Source organism: Carassius gibelio, chromosome B6 (genome assembly GCF_023724105.1).
Source record: "Carassius gibelio isolate Cgi1373 ecotype wild population from Czech Republic chromosome B6, carGib1.2-hapl.c, whole genome shotgun sequence".
NCBI lineage: Eukaryota > Metazoa > Chordata > Actinopteri > Cypriniformes > Cyprinidae > Carassius > Carassius gibelio.
In genome coordinates, this window is record NC_068401.1 from 8,387,262 (window position 1) to 8,410,968 (window position 23,707).

The 23,707-nt window shown below is 35.4% G+C and overlaps 1 protein-coding gene across 3 annotated transcripts in view; it reads right to left on the reverse strand.

The window, feature by feature from the left end:
- The window catches only part of rad18 (RAD18 E3 ubiquitin protein ligase), a 42,979-nt gene extending 19,272 nt beyond the window's left edge, over positions 1–23,707 (reverse strand). For 2 of the 3 annotated variants that reach the window (XM_052558710.1, XM_052558709.1), the window contains exons 1-10: positions 23,518–23,707; positions 23,071–23,149; positions 22,879–22,940; positions 22,132–22,202; positions 15,362–15,702; positions 14,883–14,982; positions 10,432–10,613; positions 9,051–9,121; positions 8,818–8,878; positions 1,063–1,182 (exon numbers count right to left, since the gene is read on the reverse strand). In XM_052558710.1, the coding sequence (XP_052414670.1) occupies positions 1,063–1,182; positions 8,818–8,878; positions 9,051–9,121; positions 10,432–10,613; positions 14,883–14,982; positions 15,362–15,702; positions 22,132–22,202; positions 22,879–22,940; positions 23,071–23,149; positions 23,518–23,568 (1,138 nt within the window). In that variant the 5' untranslated portion in view covers positions 23,569–23,707. Of the gene's footprint in view, positions 1–1,062; positions 1,183–6,043; positions 6,680–8,817; positions 8,879–9,050; positions 9,122–10,431; positions 10,614–14,882; positions 14,983–15,361; positions 15,703–22,131; positions 22,203–22,878; positions 22,941–23,070; positions 23,150–23,517 lie in introns of those variants that run through there. The other variant, XM_052558711.1, reaches the window with a different exon arrangement.

The window sequence follows — 23,707 nt, forward strand, 5'->3', positions numbered from 1 at the left end:
AAGCATATTTTTACTTCTTTATCAAGTAAAATGGTTTAATGAAAGTATGTGAACCTTTGCTTTCAGAAAAGCAATAAAGCAACCAAACGTTTCCAAAAACTTTAATCAGTCCTGAATGTTAGATTGGAGAAACGTCTTCAGCTTGACATTGATCTTCCTTAACACAAGGTGTCAGTCTACAGACTGACGTCTTGACATTCCCCTGTAAAACTTTTTGGTACAATGCAGAATACATAGTTCCATCAAAGGTGTGATTCAGAAGCTGCAAAGCAGTCATTACACTGTCATCACCGTGATTCACAGCTTAGATAAAATTTCTTACTGAATGCAAGTTCTTTATTGCCAAATGTAACACTTCTCTTTGAAACCAAAAAGATCTGTTTACAGTCCACAAATCATTTAGCCAACAGTCTTCTGGCTCATCCATGGGGTCTTTGGAAACCTTTAGACGGACAGTATTGTCTTCTTGGAAAGCAGCAGCTTCCTCCTTGTTATTCTGCCATGCACGGCATTCTGTGTGTTATTTTCTTGTTAGACCTGCTTCCACAATAACTCACAAATTAACACCCGCTACTTTAAATGAACTGATAATTCTAGAGGTTCACATACTCCCACGAAACCTATAGAGAATGACTTCTGGATGATTTTGTGGAAAAGAAAAATTATATATATATATATATATGTGTGTGTGTGTGTGTGTATGTATGTATATATATATATATATATATATATATATTTTAGGGATGTAACGGTACGTGTATTCGTACTGGACCATTTCGGTACAGGGCTTTCGGTACGGTGCACGTGTGACCGAATGCAATATTTTGTGTGCGTAACATAGGTACATTTTCGCGTTTCCACATGAACATATTAAGTGGCGGAAGTCTCTGCGTTCAGCGCAAATCCCGCCCTGCAGCTGATTCTAAAGGTTTCAAAAGCTATCACGCGAGTGTGAACATCACTACAACTTGGAAAAAAAGCGACCGTAATATCTTAATAATTAAGTAATATTTAACTTATGTAACATCTTTAAGTGCAATCTGAGAAGAAACTCAATGAGACCTTTGGAGTCTGTTTCCTCGGCAGACTTCTCTTCCTGTTTGATCGGGACTCTCTTGGATGTCTCCAGATGACCTCTGACCTGGGCAATCAAACGGGAAAATTCGCTACTGTGCTGCTTCCCTAAGAAAAATAATCAAAAGACAGAGATGTAAATGTTCAACTGTACTTCATAAGTATAAAGAAATTAAGAAATAAAAGAACTTGTAATAAAATACTGAATCTTAAAAAATGGCATATTCCATAGCAGACCTGAATGCCTCAAGGAAGGTTTTTAGGAGGCAGAGCATATTATTAGATTTTGATGAAAAATTTATTAGAATTTGTCCCCACTTTTGCAAAAATGTGCACTGATGAATCAGGAACACGCACCGTAAGTAAATAAAGTAAATTATGATTTCATTTCACTTTTTTATGCTTTATTTAACCTTTTTAATCTGGAATATTTCTGTAAATAATACCGAAACCTGTATTATATAACAGTCATATCTGGATAATAAATTGTTACATAAAGTCAAAATAAATGAATAAAGAAAAAAAAAGAAAAAAAAAACAAAGCCATAAAAGGAAAATCTGAATGTATCGTACCGAAAAATGATAGAGGATTATATTTCAATTTTAGCAGAGAATGACAACAGAGAATGAATCCTGCAATGGAAAATAACAGTGAATCTGTCTGAAAGCACTGGCATAACAAGGCAGACCATGACAAATGTAGTGGCGAAAACCAACAAAAGCAGACGAAAGGTCATATGGCCTGCTTTTAAAATCACATCAGCCCAAGAAGAGATCAGCTGAAATGACGATGACTGAAGAACTGCAGGAAAACAAATACATCCATCGCAGCTCACTGTAATGTCTGCAGACCCTGCATTTTATTCATGGATCATGTATGGTTTCCATTTGTACAATCAAGTGAACAGGTTATAGAATGCTGTTTTCCATTCACACACACACAAAAAAAATCAAGTCATCTTTGTTTTTAGCCTAGTAAGCAGGCACACCAGCACACTTTTTTAGGAACGTAATGCTTACAAGAAAACAATTTTCACACAACATACATCATACATATTTTCACATACAGCAAATTTGTCCAGCAAGGGCCAGTTAGCCTTAAGGCTTCATTTTTAGCCATTAAAACAGCACATTGAGCATCATTACTCATATAGTGTTATCTTAACTCAAACGCACTGTTGTTACTCACTGAAAACACTAGAATGCGTGGCTTCTAATCTCTATTGTACATGATGTGCATTAGTCATGGTTTTGTGGCAAGGTAGCCTGATATCGGTTCTCATACTTCATACTACAACAGCTCAAAGTCCATTTTGGTGATTCCATTAGAAAGCCTATTTAGTGCCATTTTTCACAAACCACAGCTGGCTAATCACAGAAGTGCTAAATAGGGAACTTTAGAATGACTTGTTGACTGTAGTCAACTGTTGGAGCAATTACTGCCTTTTTATGTGGGCTTCAGAAACCAAACGCAGCAAATGGAAAACAGCTTTAGAAACAAACACATTCCAAATTCCCCAGAGAACAAATGGTGAATTAGTCTTTGGAATCAACCTACAAATTTACCATGTCTAATCAGCTCCTTTATTTATTCCTTTAAAATTACTGAAAAAAATTCTAAGTGAATAGTTTAGGAACCAGAATCATGAAGTTGAATGCTAAACTGAACATGAAACAATTCAAACCTTTCATTTTTGCAGTCTTATAATTTAATACATTTTTAAAAGAATGTTTCAAATTGTTTGAGTATCCCGTATTTTTAATATATTAGGTGCACATGCACAGTTTTGAGTTTCCCTGTGCCATGCTGTGTTGATTAACCTCTGTTGCACTGCAATTTTGTTCATGGAATTGATACAAGTATCTATCCATCTAAACTGCAGAAGAATAAAAACAGTTTTAAGTTAACCTAAGCCATGCCACCCGCCAGCTGTATCTGATCTGCGTCTACTCTTCATTCTCATGCTGAATACACTCAGTAAGGAATGAAATCAGACCCTTCTTCCAGAGCCAATATTATTATAAATTCTGAAAACACAGTGATATCAAACATAAGACAAGTTCTTGAATTTATTCATTCTTGCTATAAGCAGAAGAATCTGCTAGGATAACAACTAAAAAACCCTGGACAAGCATTTTAGAAATACTTTCTCCAGTTATTTCAAATATCCAAATCTCAATGGATGCAACAAACAAAAATAAAGCTTTTTTTTCCCCACAGCAGATCTTACGATTTTCCTATTTGGTTATAGTCAACATTAAAATATGAACACGTTGTGACAGAACAAAAAAAACATTACAGAAATCTTGAAACTATTCCTAAGAAGTGGGTGGTGAAGTGTTACAAGACTTCAATGTCTAAATATTATTTTTCTTTCTCAAGTCATATTGCGTCACACTCAGAACACTTGGGAAGGAAATCTGAGGCTTCTTCATGGAAGACCAAGTTATTTACTAAGGACAAAAGCAGGATCAAATCTGATAATGGCCAGTTTCCCAACAAGCTCTTGAGGTTAGCATCTTTGTGTATCTGTATAACAAACATTTATCGACAAAGAAAAAAATAAAAAGATTACAAATACAATGAATCGCAGAACACGCACCTATAAACAATATTATAATGTACAGACTAAACTAAGACTCTGACTCAAAATCATCCAACAAAATAAACCTTTCAAAGCAACACATATGTGCCAAAATTACAAACGCATGTACAAGAAAACAGATCACTGCTCTGTTCATTTTTATTTCCTCATTTCTGACAGACTTAGAGACGGTTGGGTTGAAATGATTATATGAAAGGTAAAATGCTATATTTCAACAATCAAGAGAGTGAGCTTCAAGAGAAACAATTTCCTTCAGGTCGTTGTGAAATCCTGGTGCTAGAAAGAAAATTAAGAATGAACATAAATGCAAGGGAAAACTGCAATTGTCCAATATGCTAATATTAAGGATGTCATTGTGGTCAATCAGGATTTTGTTGAAAAAAATTTTATTTTTAATTTTTTGACAATGGAAAATTAACTATTATTCAGTAGTGGTTAAAAATAATAACAGAGAAGAGTTATACCAATTCTCCCAAAAATATATATACATCAATTTACAATGAGCCAGATGCTGTTTTTTTTTTCTTCTACAAATTATTGGCAACCTTTTACCACAGCCACAAAAAGAAAAAAATTATGAAAGCACAGATAAATAAATAAATGAACAGGTCATTAAAAAATATTTTAAATGATATTCTGTTTATAAAATTGGTCTACGGCCTAACAGTGACACTTTAGTTCATTATTTAGAATGAACCTGTTGTACAGAAAAGCTAGATTTCTGGGGTGTGTCTTATTCACCTCAAGTCATTCCCGATTCATCGGACACTTCAAGAAGCTGGTGAATCATCAAGCCCTTTTGATGATTAATCAAGACTTTATCTTGGCATGCTGCTATTTATAGATCCCTTCCGTGCTGCGCATCAATATTTCAACATCCTGTCTCCGACATCACAGTCTTGCTGTTCTAATCACACAGTGCCTTTCATCTTTTGCTGCCAGGTCATTTTAACGTAATAAATATGGACCACGCTTTCTCAATTGGTGAATATGACACCAATCCACCTTAAAGGGTCATGAAATCCCCCGTTTCAGCACTGGTTAGCTCTCACCCCAGTTTCAAAAAAGGCAAAAAAAGTGGGCGTGGTGAGCAGCGGAGCTGAGGAGGGGGAAGAGGGAAGACAGACAACACGTGCAGCTTCATTTCGCTCCCATTTAGTTAAAAACACAAATAACTGCACAGCCATTTGCACTCTCCATCGAAAATTTATATATATATGAATGCGCTGTTGCACCTCTGAGAACTTTAAAGGCTGTTGCTCACCAAGTGAATGAATCGTGTTTGTGCCGAACTCTTATTACAAAGCAAAAACAAACACTCTTCTCCGATCCATGAACATTTCTTTCAGTTAACGCTTGCGATGTCATCTCACGGTCTGAAACATCTGTCATAGCAAATCAAAACATGCTGTTGTGAATAATAAAGCGAAGTGTCTTCTCATGGGATAAGAACACGCAGTCTCATGAATAATTTAATAGACAAGTCATCGATGTTCTAAAGTACACAAATCGTGACGTCAACACAATATAGATTTTAAACCCGGAAGATGAAAATAGTGGAAAATTTTTTTTTTAAATTAACCGGTTAAAATTATGGGATGCTAACATAGTCTTCTATGATGTGCAACACAAATACATCTGCTAAAATCTCAGAAAAAAAGTAGTCTGGGGTTTCAGGAAACCTTTAAATGGCTTTGTTTCAAATTTTACCTCCTGGGAGGAGGTTTTTAGGGTAAGTGGGTTTTATTATGGCAGAGACGCCACTAAGACCAGCAGCTGTAACCTGGTAATATCAAACAGAAACATAGTTTTAGCACTAGAGACAAAACCTTAGAGCTTCAAGTTAACAGGGCACAACATTACGACCTTTGAGGATAAACATCCATAAACTCAAACAATTAAAGAACATTCACTTTACTTGCTGGATGTCTTCAATCTAGGATATTTCCTGGGTTTACATTAGAAGAACAGTTAAAAAAATAAGTTTAGTTTTGTGATTACAAACCTTATGGCTTTCTTTTTGCTGTGGAACACAAAAGTAGATTGTACTGGTCAGGTCACTATTCCGATATCAGTCCCCATTATCCTGAGACTTTTAAGCTTCAAAAAGTGTCACATAGTGGTCCATTAGAGTATATTTCATGTTTTCTGAAATCATATGATAGATTTGTGTGGGGAACAGAGCAAATTTTAAGACATTTTCAATGATAATCCTCTCCTCCTCTAGGCTGTTAAATGCTACAAATGTTAGTCAGTCCAAATGAGAATGAATCTTTAAGATAAGTGAAACTGAATGAAAAGATATGATACAAATTTATGATTTATCCACTATCACAATAATTTTATGGTCGCAGCTTGAAAGCATCAGTCCTCACTCATCTATGGAAGAATGTCAGTCAGGTTTGGAACAACACAAGAGAAAGTGTATATATTAACAAAATGTAATTTTAATTTTTACTCCATTAAATCACCACAAAACTTACAACCTTGATAATTTGTGTCATTGGCTGATTCCCTTATAGATGACATAAAAATAAGCCCTCTAGGCAGTCCATCAAACATTGGTAGTATCTTTAAAACTTGGAGCCTATGGTCTGATTGTTTGGTCTAAGCATTTTGAGCTGGGTCACTGAGGCTGATTGGAACATTTAATGATGTAGGATTGATCTTGAGACCTTGTTGGTATTGTCGTATTGATCACCACCTGCCCCTCCAACCCCTTGTGGGATTTTCCTACCTTCCTCTCCCACACACACACAAACAAACGCACACACACACGCACTTAGCGGCTTAGTGAACTTGGAGTCACAAAAGGCAAAGGTTTATGGAAAACATTTTGGCAGAGAACTACTGAAGATAACCGAAGAGAGATAATGCATATCAAAATTGTCAGGAGAGAAACTTTAAAACGAAAGACTGCAGCTCCACTCAAGACGAAGCCAAATCTGTATTCAGTTTAGAAATCTCTGCACCACAGTTCTGCAGAGTCCAAACCGCACCTGAACAAGAAAATCTGATATATGAGGTGGAAACGGAAATTGCAAATGCCCTTACAGAGCACACTGATGATGCATGGGCATTACATTAAAGCAGCAAATCAGAAAAGGAATGTTTGATGATTACGATCACAGCTGTACCTTCAATCTTACAGCCATCTTCCACCCAGCAACTCACTTAAGCATAGCTACAAAACTACTTACAAGAACACATAACAGCAGCTCACTAGGTACATCTTTTAAAGAGAGCCTGCCAGTAGATAAATATTCCAAATTGTTTCCACTGAAGCCTAATGAGATATTAACAGCAGGATTTTCTTTCAGTCCTGACTTTCTGGTTTGTTTAAAGAATAAAAATGACAATCTAACCATTGCTTATGTAAGTCATATGAGTGATTCAAATGCAAATCCCCCTTTTTTTTATTATTATTTTGCATTAGAACGTTACAAATAGTTATTTTTTCAGACAAAATAACTTTATAGTAGTTAAGAGTTCTGAATTCACTAAATAATTGAGTGTTTAGACTCAGAACTGTGACCTGTTGCATGAAAGGCATAGATTAGTTTTACAAAGTGATCATATTATATTTTAATGCTCATAACTTTTAAATTGGTTACATAAAAATGTAGACTGGGCTAACTTGAACCTAAATATAATATTAATAATATTACAAAATAATAATATTACCCCTGAATAACTAAGTTATTGTTAGTTGGCTGAAAAGACTCAACCCAATAGGTTGGAATAGCTAATATCTTCTAGGGTTGGGTACATTTAAGGGTACCGACCGAATTGCATCAGTACTACAGAGTACCGATTAGGACTGTCACTTTTGTGAAAAAAATCATTTAAAATTTTTAATACATAAGTGTTCATTGAATCGATTGTAAAATCGATTTTCCATGTCTAAAAAAAAAAAAAACTTTTGCTTTTTCAATGTCAAATAACGGACGGCTAGGGCCATTACAAATTTATTGGACAGGAAAACAAGTCGATCAACATTTTCGGGGTCCGGTGCAGAGCATTTTTTATTCACTATATGTCCAGCTGTTGAGAAGACCGCACCGTGGGGGTATTACTGCCAATTTTCCACCACAAAAGCCGGTCGCTGTCAGCTTGCAATGGCCCTTTTCATAACTCAGAATCTCCTGTAACTAGATGCGCGAATGAGGCGAATTTGCATCTACCGCGCCGTAAGACATTCAGACGTGCGTAAACGCGTCTTTACATTGACTTGACATTGAAATCATTCACGCCAGAAGCTCTATTCGCATTTGGTGTGAATGCAGTATAAGAGGTCGCTTTCGACGTCACTGGGTCTTAAAGGCACGTTAAATTGCTGGTATTTTCTGTCTAGCTTTTGCAACGCATACTGCACTTTCAGAATTCTTTATTTTCTTTTTATGCTTGTTTGTGAGTTTTGTTACATCTATATTTTTTAATTGTTTAATTATTTTAAAATTAAAAGTGTACATATTTGGTTAAAATCAATTCCCTATTTTCATTTTCGAAACTTTTTTTGGTTGGTCCGATCGATTGAGGAATCGATTTTCAAACTAAAAGTGACAGCCCTAGTAGCGATTCACGTTAAATCAATGGGTGCTAAATTTCGGAGAGTTTGACATGATGTCCCCCTTGCAACTGGTTCAAACAACACACAGGTCAAGCCGAAATTTTCTGAAGTGTGGTTTCATTTCTAGGGCCATGTGGTTTCTATGAAAATGCAGACGGTATCGCAGAGTCCATTCATTAAAAACGTAATTTACTCTATAGTAAAGTACCAAAAAAAGGTACCGTTGGGTACCAGCACTGAAATCCAGGTACCAATACCGATATTGTACCATTTAAAATGTAAATGGTACCCAACCCTAATCTTCACCTAATATTTTACAAAAATATTCACTGTTTGCATATGCTCAGTCAACCTTGAGGTAGGAGATAGTAAAGTTGTTCAGCCCATAAATCAAACAAACATTTTTATTTTATAATGCACAGGACAAGCATGAGAACAAACCTGACCCTGTTGTAACATCACTCAAATATTATTTTCCAACAGTGCAAGGACAGCGCGTCCTCTAAACCGACAAGAGTAACAGTCTCATTCTTTATTCAGGGTCAGTTTTTATAAGCCAGGACTTACGGTACATTGAGTGCAGCTCCTCAATTTCTTCAGCAGTCTGATTCTTCGTAGTGGCGATTACCTGTCAAATGCAGAACATTATGGAAAAAAAAGAGCAACACATAAATCAAATAGCTTACATTTAAAAAGCAGAAAAATTACATCTATTTATTTTGTAAATAATAAAAAAATTACATTATAGACATTGTAGACCCAAATTTATTTAAGAAATGACAATCCACAGTAACACATACAGGTTTTCGTTTACTCTCCATTTGATTCTTTAACCTCTCGTTGTTTTCAACTTCTTTGGCAATTTCTTCAGCTGTCAACAAATGAAAAAGCAAAACATTAGCTATAAAACACAACCACGTTTCTGAAGAAGGCTTAATGCCCAACATATAAATATATCCAAATACATAAAAATCTCACCCCAATACATACAGTAACCTAACTATTTCTATTATTTCTATATCTATTTCTATTACATTCTAATACCATTCTGGATAGTAATTTGAATACTGTAATTTATCAATTCAATCTGCCGTTGTATATGACAAAACAGAACCACACAGGTTAGCGTAGGAAAACTAAACAAAAAAAGAAAATCCACACTCAAGTCCAAAAGAAACCATGGTAACATAAGGCCAATCAAAGACAAATAGAAGGTTTCCTGCAAAACCTTTGACAGCTCAATGAAAAGAGACAAATTCAACTCTGAAAGGGTCAGTGAGAAGGGAAGCAGTAACTCAGACAAAACATGAGGGATGAAACTACTGTATTTTTCCTCCAGCCCTGTCATCTTTGTGCCAGGGTCCCCCACAGGGTGACTAACTCCTGCACATAAATTACATTCCACCACATACAGTCACAGGTCAGAGTGAAATTGCGTTCAGCAAACTCTCTTTCACCGGCAACTAGGGCTGTGCGATATGGACAAAAAAAAAAAAACATATCACGATTTCTTGGATCAATTTTGCAAATTTGATTTTAATCATGATTTTGACACACACAGACATGCTTTACAGTCATAAAGGCATTCGGTATGAATTTGAAACATATTTCCAAAAGAAAACTAATTAGAGCTTTATCAAAAAGTTGTAAAATTGTCTCTAGAACAGACATAAGTCAAAATAATCACTAAGTAAAGGTGTGATAAAATGTCTAGACATATGACAACAAAAAAAAAAAAATTAATAAATCCCGTGCCCAGCTCATTGTAGCGATGCCTAAGGTGTTAAAAGATTTGTTTTGCCAGGTTCACACGTACTCCGTCTGCAGTACGTATACTGTATGTGTATGTGTATGCGGATCAGACACAGAAGCGGGAGTGTGGACCTGGCTTTACCTAGGCATATGCCCAGTCTGTTCTGTTCTCGTGCTCCATTTAGGCGCGCTGCATTCTGATTGGATCATATAGCATATTGCAGGAGGTCGGGGCCATGGAAAATCGTGCTATATGCATCATTTTATGATGATTTCAATTAATTGCACAGCCCTATCAGCTACATGTAGTTCATGCCATTCATGACACATTTACATGAAATCCCGAACATGTTTTTCAATGCCTATAAAGCTATTGCTTTCAATTCACCATCACTTTGTTCATTCAGTTATTAATCTCTGACTTTATACCTGATTTGGGGTTGAGTGAATCACACTGTGCATTATAGATGTGGGTGAATTCCTGATGGCGTCGCACAAGCTGCTCTCTGCTGCCTCGGGCGGACAGGTGACACTCTTTAAGCATCTTCTTGAGCTTTGGAACAGCAATCAAAGTGTACAAGAGCTTAGGCATTGCCTTTCGCCTTCTACCACTGAAAAACATACACAAGTCCCAGGGTCATTTATAGAAAAAAAGATCAACACACTGAAATTGTACATTAAAAAATAAATAATAACAATTCAAAATGAATTCATAAAACATTTATATTTGTGAGTGTACATTGCACAAACCACATTCATGAATTCATGCAAAAAAGCCTCAAGCATAAAGTTCTTCTGCAAGAAACATGCAGTTTTAATTATTAAATCTAGAGGACCAAAAGTAACATAGTGTACCTTTAATAATATTTCTTCCACAAAGTAATATAGTCCATTAGCCTAAATGTTCAATTCAGCCCATTCTTTAAAACAAATTCTCAGTAAGTCTAGCATATTAGATGGAGAGTGACTGTTCAGGTCATAACACAAATTTTCAATTGGATTCAAGTCGGTGTCTAGAATAATAACTATAAAGCAATAACTTCACAGTTTTGCCATGTAGTCTGTGCAGCTGTTGTGCTGGAAAGTAACACTAATTCATATCTCTGGCTGACTGAAACAAGTTCTCCTCAAGGATTTGCATGCATTCAGCTTAATCCATTTAGGCCTTGATGCCAACAAAATTTCCAGTTCCACCATCTTAAAAAGAAATCCCCCAAACATAACACTGCCACCGTGGCAGAGTAGGTCTTACCTGGTACTGGGTTGTATTTTCACCAAACATAGTGCTTTGCTTTCAGGCCAAGGAACCTAACTCTTGTCAGACCAAAAAATGTACTACCAAACCGTTTCAGGTTTTGTCCTGTGGCTTTTACAAGATTTAATGCCAGCCTTTCTCAGAAAAGGCTTTCTACTAGACACTGTGCCAGAGGTGAATCTCAAGTGGTGAAGATACTCTTGGTATCAGGATTTTTCAAATGCGAAACAAACAGCTCCGCAACTTGTTTGTGGTCAGTTCTCTGAGAGATGCCCTTGTCCGGTTACTCAGTTTGTAAGGATGGCATGATCCTGATAGCTGACCGTATTGCCATTTAATTGGTAACTTGTGTGATCTTTAGAAGATTATATCATGCATTACTCTATTTAAACACTCCATTAAAAAAAAAGGCTAATTTTCCAACTACCCTAGAGTTAAACAGTTGAGTTTTACCGCTTTTCGAATCCATTCATCCGATCTCCAGGTCTAGCGGTAGTACTTTAAGCTTAGCTTAGCATAGATCACTTAAATGGGTAATATGATGCAATTGTAAGTTTTCCTTTATCTTTGGAGTGTTACAAGTTGTTCATGAATAGATAAGATCCCTAAAGTTATGAAGACTAAAGTCTCAGACTGAGACTATTCTTTATAAAAGTTAAGACTCATCCACACCCTCCTAAAATACCTAATTTAAACATATGTCTACGTCACTGTGTGGGAAGATCTGCAAAACACCGCCCAAATGTTCACGCAAAGAAAGGTGCGTAACTTTTATTCTTGCTGTAGTATTAATGCTGTTGCCATGTAGTGGAGGCGCTGTGTTCCTAATTGTTCCGAATTTCCAAAAGAGGACACAACTAGAAATCAGTGGTTAAGTTGTCTTTTCAACACTGTTCCAAAACAGTTCAACCCAAATATTCAGGACCGTTTCCTGGGAGAGTAGCCTACAATGCCAGTGTTCTGACAAAAAGTAGGTTTTCATATTTAAATGATTTGCCACTGATGATTCAAACACGAGTTTTAATCAGTGTAGAGTAGCACTTGTTGTTTGTTGTTTCTCAGATCACGAATGCAGAAATGTTTTTAGGTTTACGTGGCGTGATTCAATGCATCACGTAAAAAGACAGTATAAGTCATTATAATCAGTAATTATGTCCCCATTGGATGCAACAAATTCCTCGTTTGCAATGGGTTTTATTGGGTTTGTCTTGTTGTACACATCATCACAATATGGTAAAGAGTATAACATTTCCATTACACGCTTGAGGTATTTGGCCAATCATAATGCAGCGTACACCTCGCTTTTCAGAACGATGAGCTTTGTAAAAATCTACACATTTTAGAAAGGTGGGGCATAGAGGAGAAACAATAATGTACAGTGTGGAAAAATGTTTTTTTTTTAACCGTAAACCGCATTAACACATGCATTAATAGACCAAATACACAAAATAATGTTCTTTTTAGCAATGTTATATGACCCCTTTAAACTGGATACAACCAGTCCCTCCAGAAAAACGCTGATTTTTTTTGTGATTGTAGCGGGCAAAAATACTTGATTATGCGGCACGTTTTCTTAAAAAATGCGATGGAATATGCTGGATATTTTTGCAATTTTATGCGATGAAATTGCGTGAACTTGCAAAAACTGCGGTTTGATGAAAAAGAGAAAAAAAGGTCCCCAACACCCTTTTCTCACTAGGCTACTACCTTAATGTAAAGAGTAATTTCTTATTACTTCCTATGATAAGCGAGCATACTAAATCACAGAATATTTAAGTTGCAATCTCTTACTTCAACGTAAATTATTTTACATACTTCTAATATAATTACAACTGTAAGATTTTGGGTACTGTTCTGTAACAAAAAAGTGCAATCTTACAACTGTAAACTTCTGAATGAAACCACAACAGTGTTAGTAGCCTAATGAGAAGGGGGTGTTGGGGGAAATCACCTTTTTTTCTCTATTTCATCAAACCGCAGTTCTCGCAATATAATTTGGCTCCACTGTCATGTAACAAATCGGGAAACTGCTTCGCGCGTTCTTTTGTGCTTATTTTTGTTGGCAAATAAGAATGATTTGCGCGCTTCAAGTTTCACCCTGGTTTCACCGCGGGGTTTGCAGATGATGTTCACGTCACGTAATTACGTCACTTCATAAGGTTCCCATGGCAATAGGGGGAAAATGGAGCTTTACTTGTGTGAAGTAAATGCAACATTTTTCAACTTTCTGCTAATATGTGTTTTTTTGCTACGAAAATACAGGGATTATGAAATCATGCTAGCCCCGCATATTTTGCTTCCTGAAATCTGCATTTTATGAGGCGAAAGTGCGGCGTATTTGAAAAAATGCGACACCCGCATAAATATGCGGCCCTTGGCTGATTATGCATTAAATCATGCGATCGCATAATCGCGTTTTTCTGGAGGAACTGTACAACAGACTTCAGGCAGTACAGTTAAATAGCTGTAGTGATTAAAGGCACAGTTCACCCAAAAATTTGCTCGCCCTCATTTCATCCCAAACCTCTATGACTTTCTTTTTTCTGTGGATTACAAAATAAGTCTTAGGTGTCTCAATGGGGTCTAATCTAGTTGCCCCTCAAAATTTTTTTTTTTTGTTCAACAAAAGAAGGAAAGAGATAAAGGTTTGATATGAGTGGAGAGTTATTACTTTTACCTAATATTAAGGTATAAGCATCAGACCCAAAATTATAACACAAAAAGCATTTGAAGGTGAAAAAAATCATTAATCTCTGTAGAAGTAGTATGTCAGGATGGGCTTAAGGCCACAGGAATGCTGATGAATGCACTCATTAATCATGTTATCCTCAAGGTGTCCAGTAAATTAAGTCACCCTTTCTGTCATTCAGACACAAACCAAAATGTTGGCCCTTCAGAATGTCCCTCAATTGAAAAAAAGGGAGACCCGGTAAAGGGGGAGGGATGAAGACAAGCTATAATCTATAGGGAATGTTATTTAATAAGAATCCAATCCATTCTTTAACCAAAATAACTCTTCAACAACTTTTCAAGTGCCCATAATTATTCACCACAGAACAATTTTTTAAACAATCTTTAAAAAAAAAAAAAAAAAGGTTTCAGCCACAATCAGTTCATTTGTTAAACTTCATTCAACTAACTCAGACACATCCAAGAACAGAAAATAAGTAAAAAATACATGATTGTAAAGGGTCTTGATTAGGTAGAAAAATAAACAGGTCTAAGAAAGTGGAGGCTGTCAGACATGTGCAAACAATCTGGACAACCTACTTTCAAGAAAAGTGAACTGAATTATATATAGCCATTAGTTTTGCTCCACTTATTTGATTGGACAAATGGTGTTTCAAGACATTTGACATTTTTTGCTGTTAACACCACACTCTTCGCATTTGCTTCACTGAATGTTTAGATTCTTTTGAAACTCCCTTCATTATCAACATATTGTGTCTGAAATATCAGTTGTTCAATATTAATTTCTTATTTATTGAATTACTGCATCTAAACAATATCATCAAGTAATAACTTGATAAAAAGAGGATTCTGATTTTGAATGATAGCAGGTCAACTAACAGCATGCTTCCTTAAGACAAGTAATATTGTATTTTTGGACAAATATTTTCCATACCTTCTCAATCCCTCCTTCTTATCATCTCTGTTCAAGCACATATCCAGATGTTTATTAATGTGCTGTTCGGGTACACCTACTCCACAGACAGGGCATTCCACTGCAACACACATTATTAACAAATTATTATTTATATATAACCAGCACAACATTACAATGGTATTACCACTCTTAAAAAAATAAATAAAATAAAAAAATATAATAATAATAATAATAATAATAATAATAAATATATATATATATATATATATATATATACACACACACATACACACACGCACACACACACAATTCACTTATTGTGAAGAAAACTCAATGCATCAGTGGTCAACCCATTATCAATGCATAAATATTGGGGGATAAACATTGTAATGGACTGATAGACAAACCCATTACTTTTAACATTTAACTAATGTGTGTGTTTATTTCAATAATACAATATAAATGTATAAAAAACACAGCATGTAAATGCACATCACCTTTAACCAGTGGATTATTGTGAGATGTGGAAGGAAAAGCAGTTTCATCCATCTTTTCGTCTTTCACCATTCCTACTGTATCCTCTACATTTTCTTCCTTGAGGTTACCTAGCTGCTGTAAACACAGCTCCAAAGGTTCTGATTTGACTGGCACAGGAAGCTCAAGACTTGTTTGGGCCTCTGATGAAGGAATCACAGGGGTCTTCTTCTGGAAAAAATGACTGAGGGTGTTTGCTTCCTTTCTGAGGCCCTTTTGTCTTGCTCCTTTGCCTTTGATCGTCATAACCGGGGTTTCCGGTGAAATAGGGGGAGATTCCAAATTTGAGTGACACAATTTTTGCCTGGTGAGATAAGAGAGATTGTATTTAGTATATTTTAAAAATTTGTTTAGTATTGTGATGCCAAAGCTGAATTTTCAGCAGCCATTAGTTCAGACACATGTACTTGCAGAGATCATTTCAATATGATAATTTGGTGATCAGTAAAAAATGATCATCATCAATAAGTGGATTTTTGTGCCAGCAGACCTGCAGGGATAAAAGGGGCTTCTACATAATTATGGGCTATGTGGTGTGTTTTTGAGGGACATGTGTAATATTTATCAAAGACAGAAAAAAAAAATTATTCAAGAACATAAACTTGGTCAAGGACGAAAAATAAAGGTTGTTTGAGAATTCAAAGTCTTCGAAAATCTCTGCTTCCTTTCTGAGGGAGAGCGAGAGACGAAATAGTGAAAAATAATTTGAGGAGAGGACAGAAGGAGCGAGAAAGAGTAGGGAGTACATAAAAGGAAGTGAGAAAGAGTGAATGCTGACAAGCACCTGTCGGTTTCGCAATTGCAGTGGAAATGTGGAAAGCCAACAAACGCAAAGAGTGTCTGTGAGGCTATTACAGAGCCATAAAGTGGAATCAATGAGGTGTGCATATGCTACTTTCCATATTGAAACCTTTTATTTCTCTTTGTCTGACCATTAGTCCACATAAATGCACGCAAAACTAAACACTTAAAAAAAAAAAAATAACAAAACAAGGTGCTCCAATCTGTATTAATGTGCTGTGACCATTTTGGCTCTACAATACAATTTGAAGAGCGATGTCAGTTTTCTTCCTTATATGTCAATGCTATTAGAAAAGATCTAGTAGCAAACAGACCAAAGCTAAAAAGGGATATAAAATAGCATCTTCACCCTTATACCCTAAAAAAAGAAAATGTTTAAATACCAATCTTCTTGTTTGGTTCAATGCAAAATTTAATACATACTCACAAAGCTCTATTTACAGAATGGCACCATGACTTATTGAAAAGTTACCTGGTTGATTTATATCCCAACATAACTCTGGAGGCTAAATGAATAAGCAAATGTGTGCTTGCAGTGGAAAGTACTACACTTTATTGGTATAGTAGAAAGAATGACCATCAAATTTATTAAAAACATTTACAGATGCAATCATAATGTGCAATGCACTTGTTCAACATCATACTGAATTTAATATTTCACAAGCACACATATTAAGGACTTTTATGTAGAAGTCTTAAAGACAAAACAGCAAAAAGAAGAAAAAAGACCTTTAAAGGGTCAGACACAGGGTGGAATTTTCATGATTGTACTAACTAAATCATGACTGCTTGGAGGAAAAAACCTTAACTAACATTATAAGCAGACCTCATGCAAAAATAAAATGATAAATCATTATTAGGAAATATTATATGATCCCCTTAACTAATGAATAACAAACTGTCCTTAATTTTTTGGCCTTTCTTCAGTAATGCTTTTAAAAATCAACTGCAGTCTTGTAACTTCAGGCTTAACTACCTACCCAGCCAAGACCATTAAAGACCCCCCATGGACCCACTCCCAGACCACAGAAAATACTGTCTACTTTAAGTTCCCCAAAGCACTGCTATGAATCCAGTAAGGCAAACGGAGCACAGAGAAAATTTATTGCTGTAGAAAACCCAAATATGTTACATAACCACCAGCAGGTTCCAGCTGAGAAAACAGGGCAACGTGGTGAAACCACAGTTTTGGAAATAATACCCATGATTGAAAAGTAGATCATTCTGAGATTAAAACCAATTATATGCAATACGAGTAATTTCTGTAGCTTATCTACAGAATTAAATTCTGTAGCTTATCTATCTCATCTTAAAGCCTATAAAGGCAGAAAAAAAACAGTCTTTCCCAGTTTGTATGGAATTGAAATTTCAGAAAACTTGAACTTGGATCCCAATGGAAGCTCTTTGATCTTCCGACAGCAAGAGAAGGACAGTGAGCTTGCAACAGCAGTAGCCCAGAGGAATCGATAATCAGACCTTGAAAAACAAGGCTAATTGCACTCATTGAGAACAAGCAGCTCTATAGTATTGGGAGAAAGCTATTCATTAGCATTCCCATTCGACTCAATGACAGTTTCCCAGCTGGTGCAGGACAATATGAAATTTAAAATCTGCCATCTTTTTTGGATTCTTGTGTCTAGGTCCTTTGCCGATCCTGAACGCCTCTCTCCCCCCAATGCTTTTCTGTCAGCTCTCTACTTTGCGGTCTCAATAAAAGGCAGAAAATGCCCAAAAATGTAACTTTAAAAAAAGCAAAAATTTGCCAATAGGCAAAATTTGCTGAACTGTGATTGTTCCATTTATGCAACAAAAAAAATGCATTATATATATATATAAATGTCATAAATCACATACAAATATTCTATCAAAGAGATATGTATATATTTATGTATGTACAGTATTTATGTATATATATATGTATATATATATATATATATATATATATATATATATATATATATGTGTATATATGTGTATATATATATATATATATATGTGTGTGTATGTGTGTATATGTATATGTGTAAATGTATATGTATGTGTGTCTATATGTATATGTATAAAAGCAATGCTATATCTAGATCAAAGGCCTTAATAACGGTCCCCAACGTCCTGTCCCAAAAGATGAAACATGTCTTTGACATCACTGGAGGAAAACAGGAAATTAAAACACTGTCCCATAAGGCACCTCTCTCTTCATCCAGATGGCCATCTGAAACTCCACCAATCAACTATATTCACTGGCACACAACACTGAGGAGATTGATGGCACCTAGAGAGACTAAATTAAAAAACAATATCACAAATAAAATCTACTGTGCGCTCTTGCTGTTCACTACCTTGCACTTTTACATTCGATGTGAGGTACACATGTGGGTGGAAAAGTCGTAAGATAGCAGGTAAAATATATATATATATATATATATATATATATATATATATATATATATATATTTAATTCCTTGATTAAGTTAAAGGGGTCATCGGATGCAACATGCACTTTTACAAGTTCAGAATCAGCTTTATTCGCCAAGTGTGAGCAAACACACTAGGAATTCATTGTTTTTTTAAGGAGGTACATGCATGTACATTGGTACATGCATGCGTATCTGACATGAGAACATGAACATTTAAATAAGACTTATATACGAGTCTTCTTATATCTTATTTGCTGGCTGACCCAAACCAGACAGTTACAGAAGAGCACAGAACTGACTCAATAACAGCTGAGAAAAATGGTTTCATCTGCGCCTACAGCAAGTTGAACTTTTTCAGCGGGCAAAGAAAGTACAACCACTGCTGAGCCTTTTTCACAATGGAGTTGATGTGAATGTCCCACTTCAGGTCCTGAGAGATGGTAAGTGCCCAGGAACTTAAATGATGCCCCTGCAGTTAAAGTGCTGTTCATGATGGTGAGTGGGGGGAGTCCTGGAGGTTTCCTTTGAAGTCGACTATCATCTCCTCAGTTTTGAGAGTGTTCAGCTCCAGGTTGTTGTGACTGCACCAGACAGCCAGATGCTCAACCTTTTGTCTGTAAGCAGACTCGACACCATCCTGAATGAGACCAATGACTGTAGTGTAATCTGCAAACTTCAGGAGTTTGACAGAGGGGTCAGCAGAGGTGCAGCCATTTGTGTGGAGGAAGAAGAGCAGTGGAAAGAGAAGCTCCAGTGCTGATGGTGCGGCTGTTCGATGTGAGTTTTCCCAGCCTCACTAGCTGTGGAGCATTTGAAGCAGGAAAGGACTTCACACAGCTGTCCAAATAGGACTGAATTGTTTGAACCGGTTCGCGTCTCCAGTAAGCATTAATCCACAATTTATTTACTTTTTTAACGTGGCCAACACTCCCACTGAGTCAAAATAAACCAATATCACGGAGTAATTAATTTCCTCAAACAGTATCTGTATATGTATTTATCTGTAAATAAAATATTTAAATAGATTTGATCAAATTATTGTGCTCCCATGATCTTTCTAGAATCAAGAGTATTTTTGCTGCTGAATTATCTACCAACCTAGTTTATAATAATATTTTTGTAATCATTTATGATAATATTTTTTCTCATTTGTTATTATTCATTAAAATGAAGTTGTGTATATGTAGTAGATTGTGATTAACACAAAAGAATGATGATCAGGTCAAATGTCGAAAATTCAGGTCGAAATTCTTTATTGAATTAAAAAAAAAAAAAACGCTGGTATCGGATTGGATCGGTATCGGCAGATACTCAGAATTTTCTGTATCGGATCGGTTCTGAAAAAATGGTATCGTTACATCCCTACTGCTCATTAACATTTAAAGCGACATGCAATAAAACAGCTTTCTGTAGACAGAGCTGTTTTTGACAGGGAGTCGTTTTACACTACCACTGACAAATTTTAACCAAACTATGTTACAGGCTTTTCATTAAGACCCTTAAGAATTTTATATTACTGTATGTCTACAGTCTGAGAACTTAAGACTGCTTGAAAAGAAGCCCAGCAGATCAGCTTCCTTGAGTCCCGCAGCAGGTGAAGTATGCCAAAGGTATAGACCCAAATATTGAAAATAAAATCCTACTTGATTGTTGAAGGAAATCCAGAATCTTATGGCAGGCTAGGATGCTACATGTTCCAGTTTGTCATGAGATGCAAAACAATAGGAAACAACTGCACCTCTTAAAATTCTCATAAATTAGCAGATTTTCTGATACCTTCAGGCAAGTTAGAACAATCTTAAACGTCCCCTTCCAGTTAATAGATTTAGAGTATGCAGTGCAATTGGATGGTTGTTTATTATCTACCTGCCTTTTTCATGACTGTTTCACTAACTCGGAACAAGAAAAAAAAATTAGCATTGAAAGAGCAAAAGCTGAAACATGCACATAATAGAACTGAAGCATAAGCTGATACATTATTCAGAAGAAAAACAAATTTGGTGCCAACTCCAACAAAACCCTGTGATAAAACATACATTGACAATCAGAATGTCTGGGACTCTGTAGCTTAATCTTAAATGAATGTTACAAAGACATAAAAATGAGAAAATTATAATCAACATTTATATGAGTTATAAATAGCATATATATAATAACATTAGGATTTTCACATATGCAAAATGACAGATGCACCAGATTCAACTTTTACCTTTTGAGATTCTTATAAGTTCTTGGGCAAATATAGACTGAATATGACTTGACCTCTCACTCTGCCCATAACCAAAAACTATCTACCTTCACCTGCATTTTCCATTATATTAGAACTAATTCATTTTTCCCTGTTAAACTTTATCACTACCCACTAATTAACCCCCACTGACTTTCTACAAGACTGCTATTCAGACCCACACATTTGCATCCATAGAACTCCTCAGAAAGCTCTTTAGTTCTGCAGAAATTAATCACTACAAAAGTTAAACACATTTTACAGTGTTTAAAACTTCAGCAGTGTTCCATATTTTCCCCCCAAACCAATGCAATATGCAAAACCAGTCTCTATAGTTCCAAAAAAAAAAAAAAAAAAAAACCCCAGCATAAATAAATAGAGTTGTTTCAATAGTATCGGAAATATCACCGATACCACAACAACTTCTGGCATCGGCGAGTACATCAACCCATAAACCGATCTGATACCATTTTTTTATACAACAAGACCTAGTTATGACCGCTAGCTTTGCCTAACCGCTGCACGGTTCTTCTTCACTGCTCAAAATGCATTGCAAACACAGAAAGTTGTGCTGTGTCGCCACAAGCAACCCCTGTTTAGAGCAGCGAAGAAGAAATGAAAACGCATTAACCGTCACTTCATGAAAATTTACCATTTCATTTGAGAAAACTGTCATATCATAAACACAAACACTCAAAGATCTTCATGGCAACCCATCAAAATAAATGTTCAGATCAACGTGAGTAAATTGACAATCTATTAAGCTACTGTTGTAGCCTACAGTAGATTTAGCTATGTCTCTATGTAGTAATAATATGTCTCTATTAATAAATAATTATGCCTAGACGGTTGTTTTTTTACTTGTTTTGTTGTAAAGAGATTATCTGATTAATATATCATTTTTTATATTCCTAGACTTATTTGTTGCAGTTTTTTTTAGGTTTTTGTCTGCATTTGAAGTTCTTTCTCGATTAAGAAAATTAATATTACTGTCCAATTCATGTCAGATAATAAAAATACTGTAATAAATACAGTAGTTCAACATGTATTTGTTCATGTTTTATCAAGGGATAAGTCTGAAGTACACCATAGAATAATTCCAGCAATTTACACAGGGCTAGTAGTATATATAGCTGTATATACAGATACACACCCAGGTATCGGATCAGAACTCTGTATCAGCCGATACCCTGAGCCCAGGTATCGGAATCGGTATCGGGAAGAGAAAAAGGGTATCGGAACATCTCTAGAAATAAATGCTCATATTTAAAACAGAAATAAACTTTACCTTGCTGCTTGAAAGCTCTGAACTAAGTCATCTAATATTCTGTTGTTCCTCAGGTCCTGTTCTGTTGATGGCTGCAAAGAGAGATTAAGATTAATGGAAAGTGTCCTTAACTCTAAACCTAATAACTTAATTAAACTGCAATAACATCAATGTTATGAATATGAAGCAATATATGCAATATATGTAGCAGCCAGGAGTCAACAATAATTAAAAAATATATTTTTTTTTAATTTTTGAAAGAACTCTCTTATGCTTCCCATGGCTAAAATAATTGTATTAAAAATAGTTTTTAATAATAGTTTTTTTCAAGTTGTTTTCAATTTGAATATATTTTGAAATGTAATTTAATCCTGTGATGGCAAAGTATTGGTATTAAGTATTAAGATGGCATTATTCCAATCTCCAGTGTCAGATTAACCTTCAGAAATCATAAATAATATTTTTTCTCCATAAAAAATATTAATCAGCATAAAAAGATTACACATTGATTAAAATTTAATAAAAATTATTGAGCACTATTAAGCATGTTATAGTAATTTCTGAAGGATCATATGACACTGAAGAGTGGAGAATTGGCTGTTGAAAAATCTTTTTTTTTTTGCGATCTCTTACAATATATTCAAAAAGCTATTTAAGATTATAATAATATTATTGTACCGTTTTTGTATATTTTTTTCATATATATATGTGTGTGTGTGTGTTTTAGGTTTGACAGTCATGTTTAGAATATTTTGACATTAGACTCACCAAGTTACACACAGGACACAACAACTTATAGGACAGAAACTTCCGTATGCACAGAGAACAAACTGTTGGAACAGCAAAAAGAAAAAAAGAAGCAATTATTTTGTATTTTGCTGAAAGCAATTGTTCCAGTTAATAAAACATTATACATGTCAAACGTTTATAAACTGAACTGAAGAAGTAACGTATACGTACAGTTATGAGAACACTGGGTCATCATGGAGATGTTGAGAAACTCAAAGCAGATAGGACAACGGAGGAGGGTGTCTATGCTCTGATACAGACAATAAATAAACAAGATCTGATGTCAACGAACCTGGGAATATCCAGATTTATGACTATTAAATTACATCTGTAGCACTGTGACACGTGCTTATTGATGTATAAAACCATGAAACGCAGTTTATTCAGATCAGAAATGCACTGGACATAAAACGAACATAATGACATCGTTAAAAGATTTCGTGTGTTATATCAATAAAACAACAACTGAAGACGTTTAAATAAAAAAATATTCTGTAAAACGCGTTTACAGATTACAAAATTATATTAACATTGTACACACGAGCGGGAAATAACACAACGGTAGCAGATAATCTTGTTTGAACTGCAGACTTAACAAAGTTGAATAACAGAACGTACTTTCAGACATGACAGGTTCGGCGGTAAGTCCACTTCGTGTAGTTGAGCCATTCTAGGAAAATCCCTGTGCTGCTATTATCTTGATTTAGATGAAAGAAGAAAATTAATATGAAGTCTAGCTCTCAATAAACTCCCGCGCACCGCTAAGCACTTCCTACAATAGCGTCACTTCCGGTTGAAACACGTAACA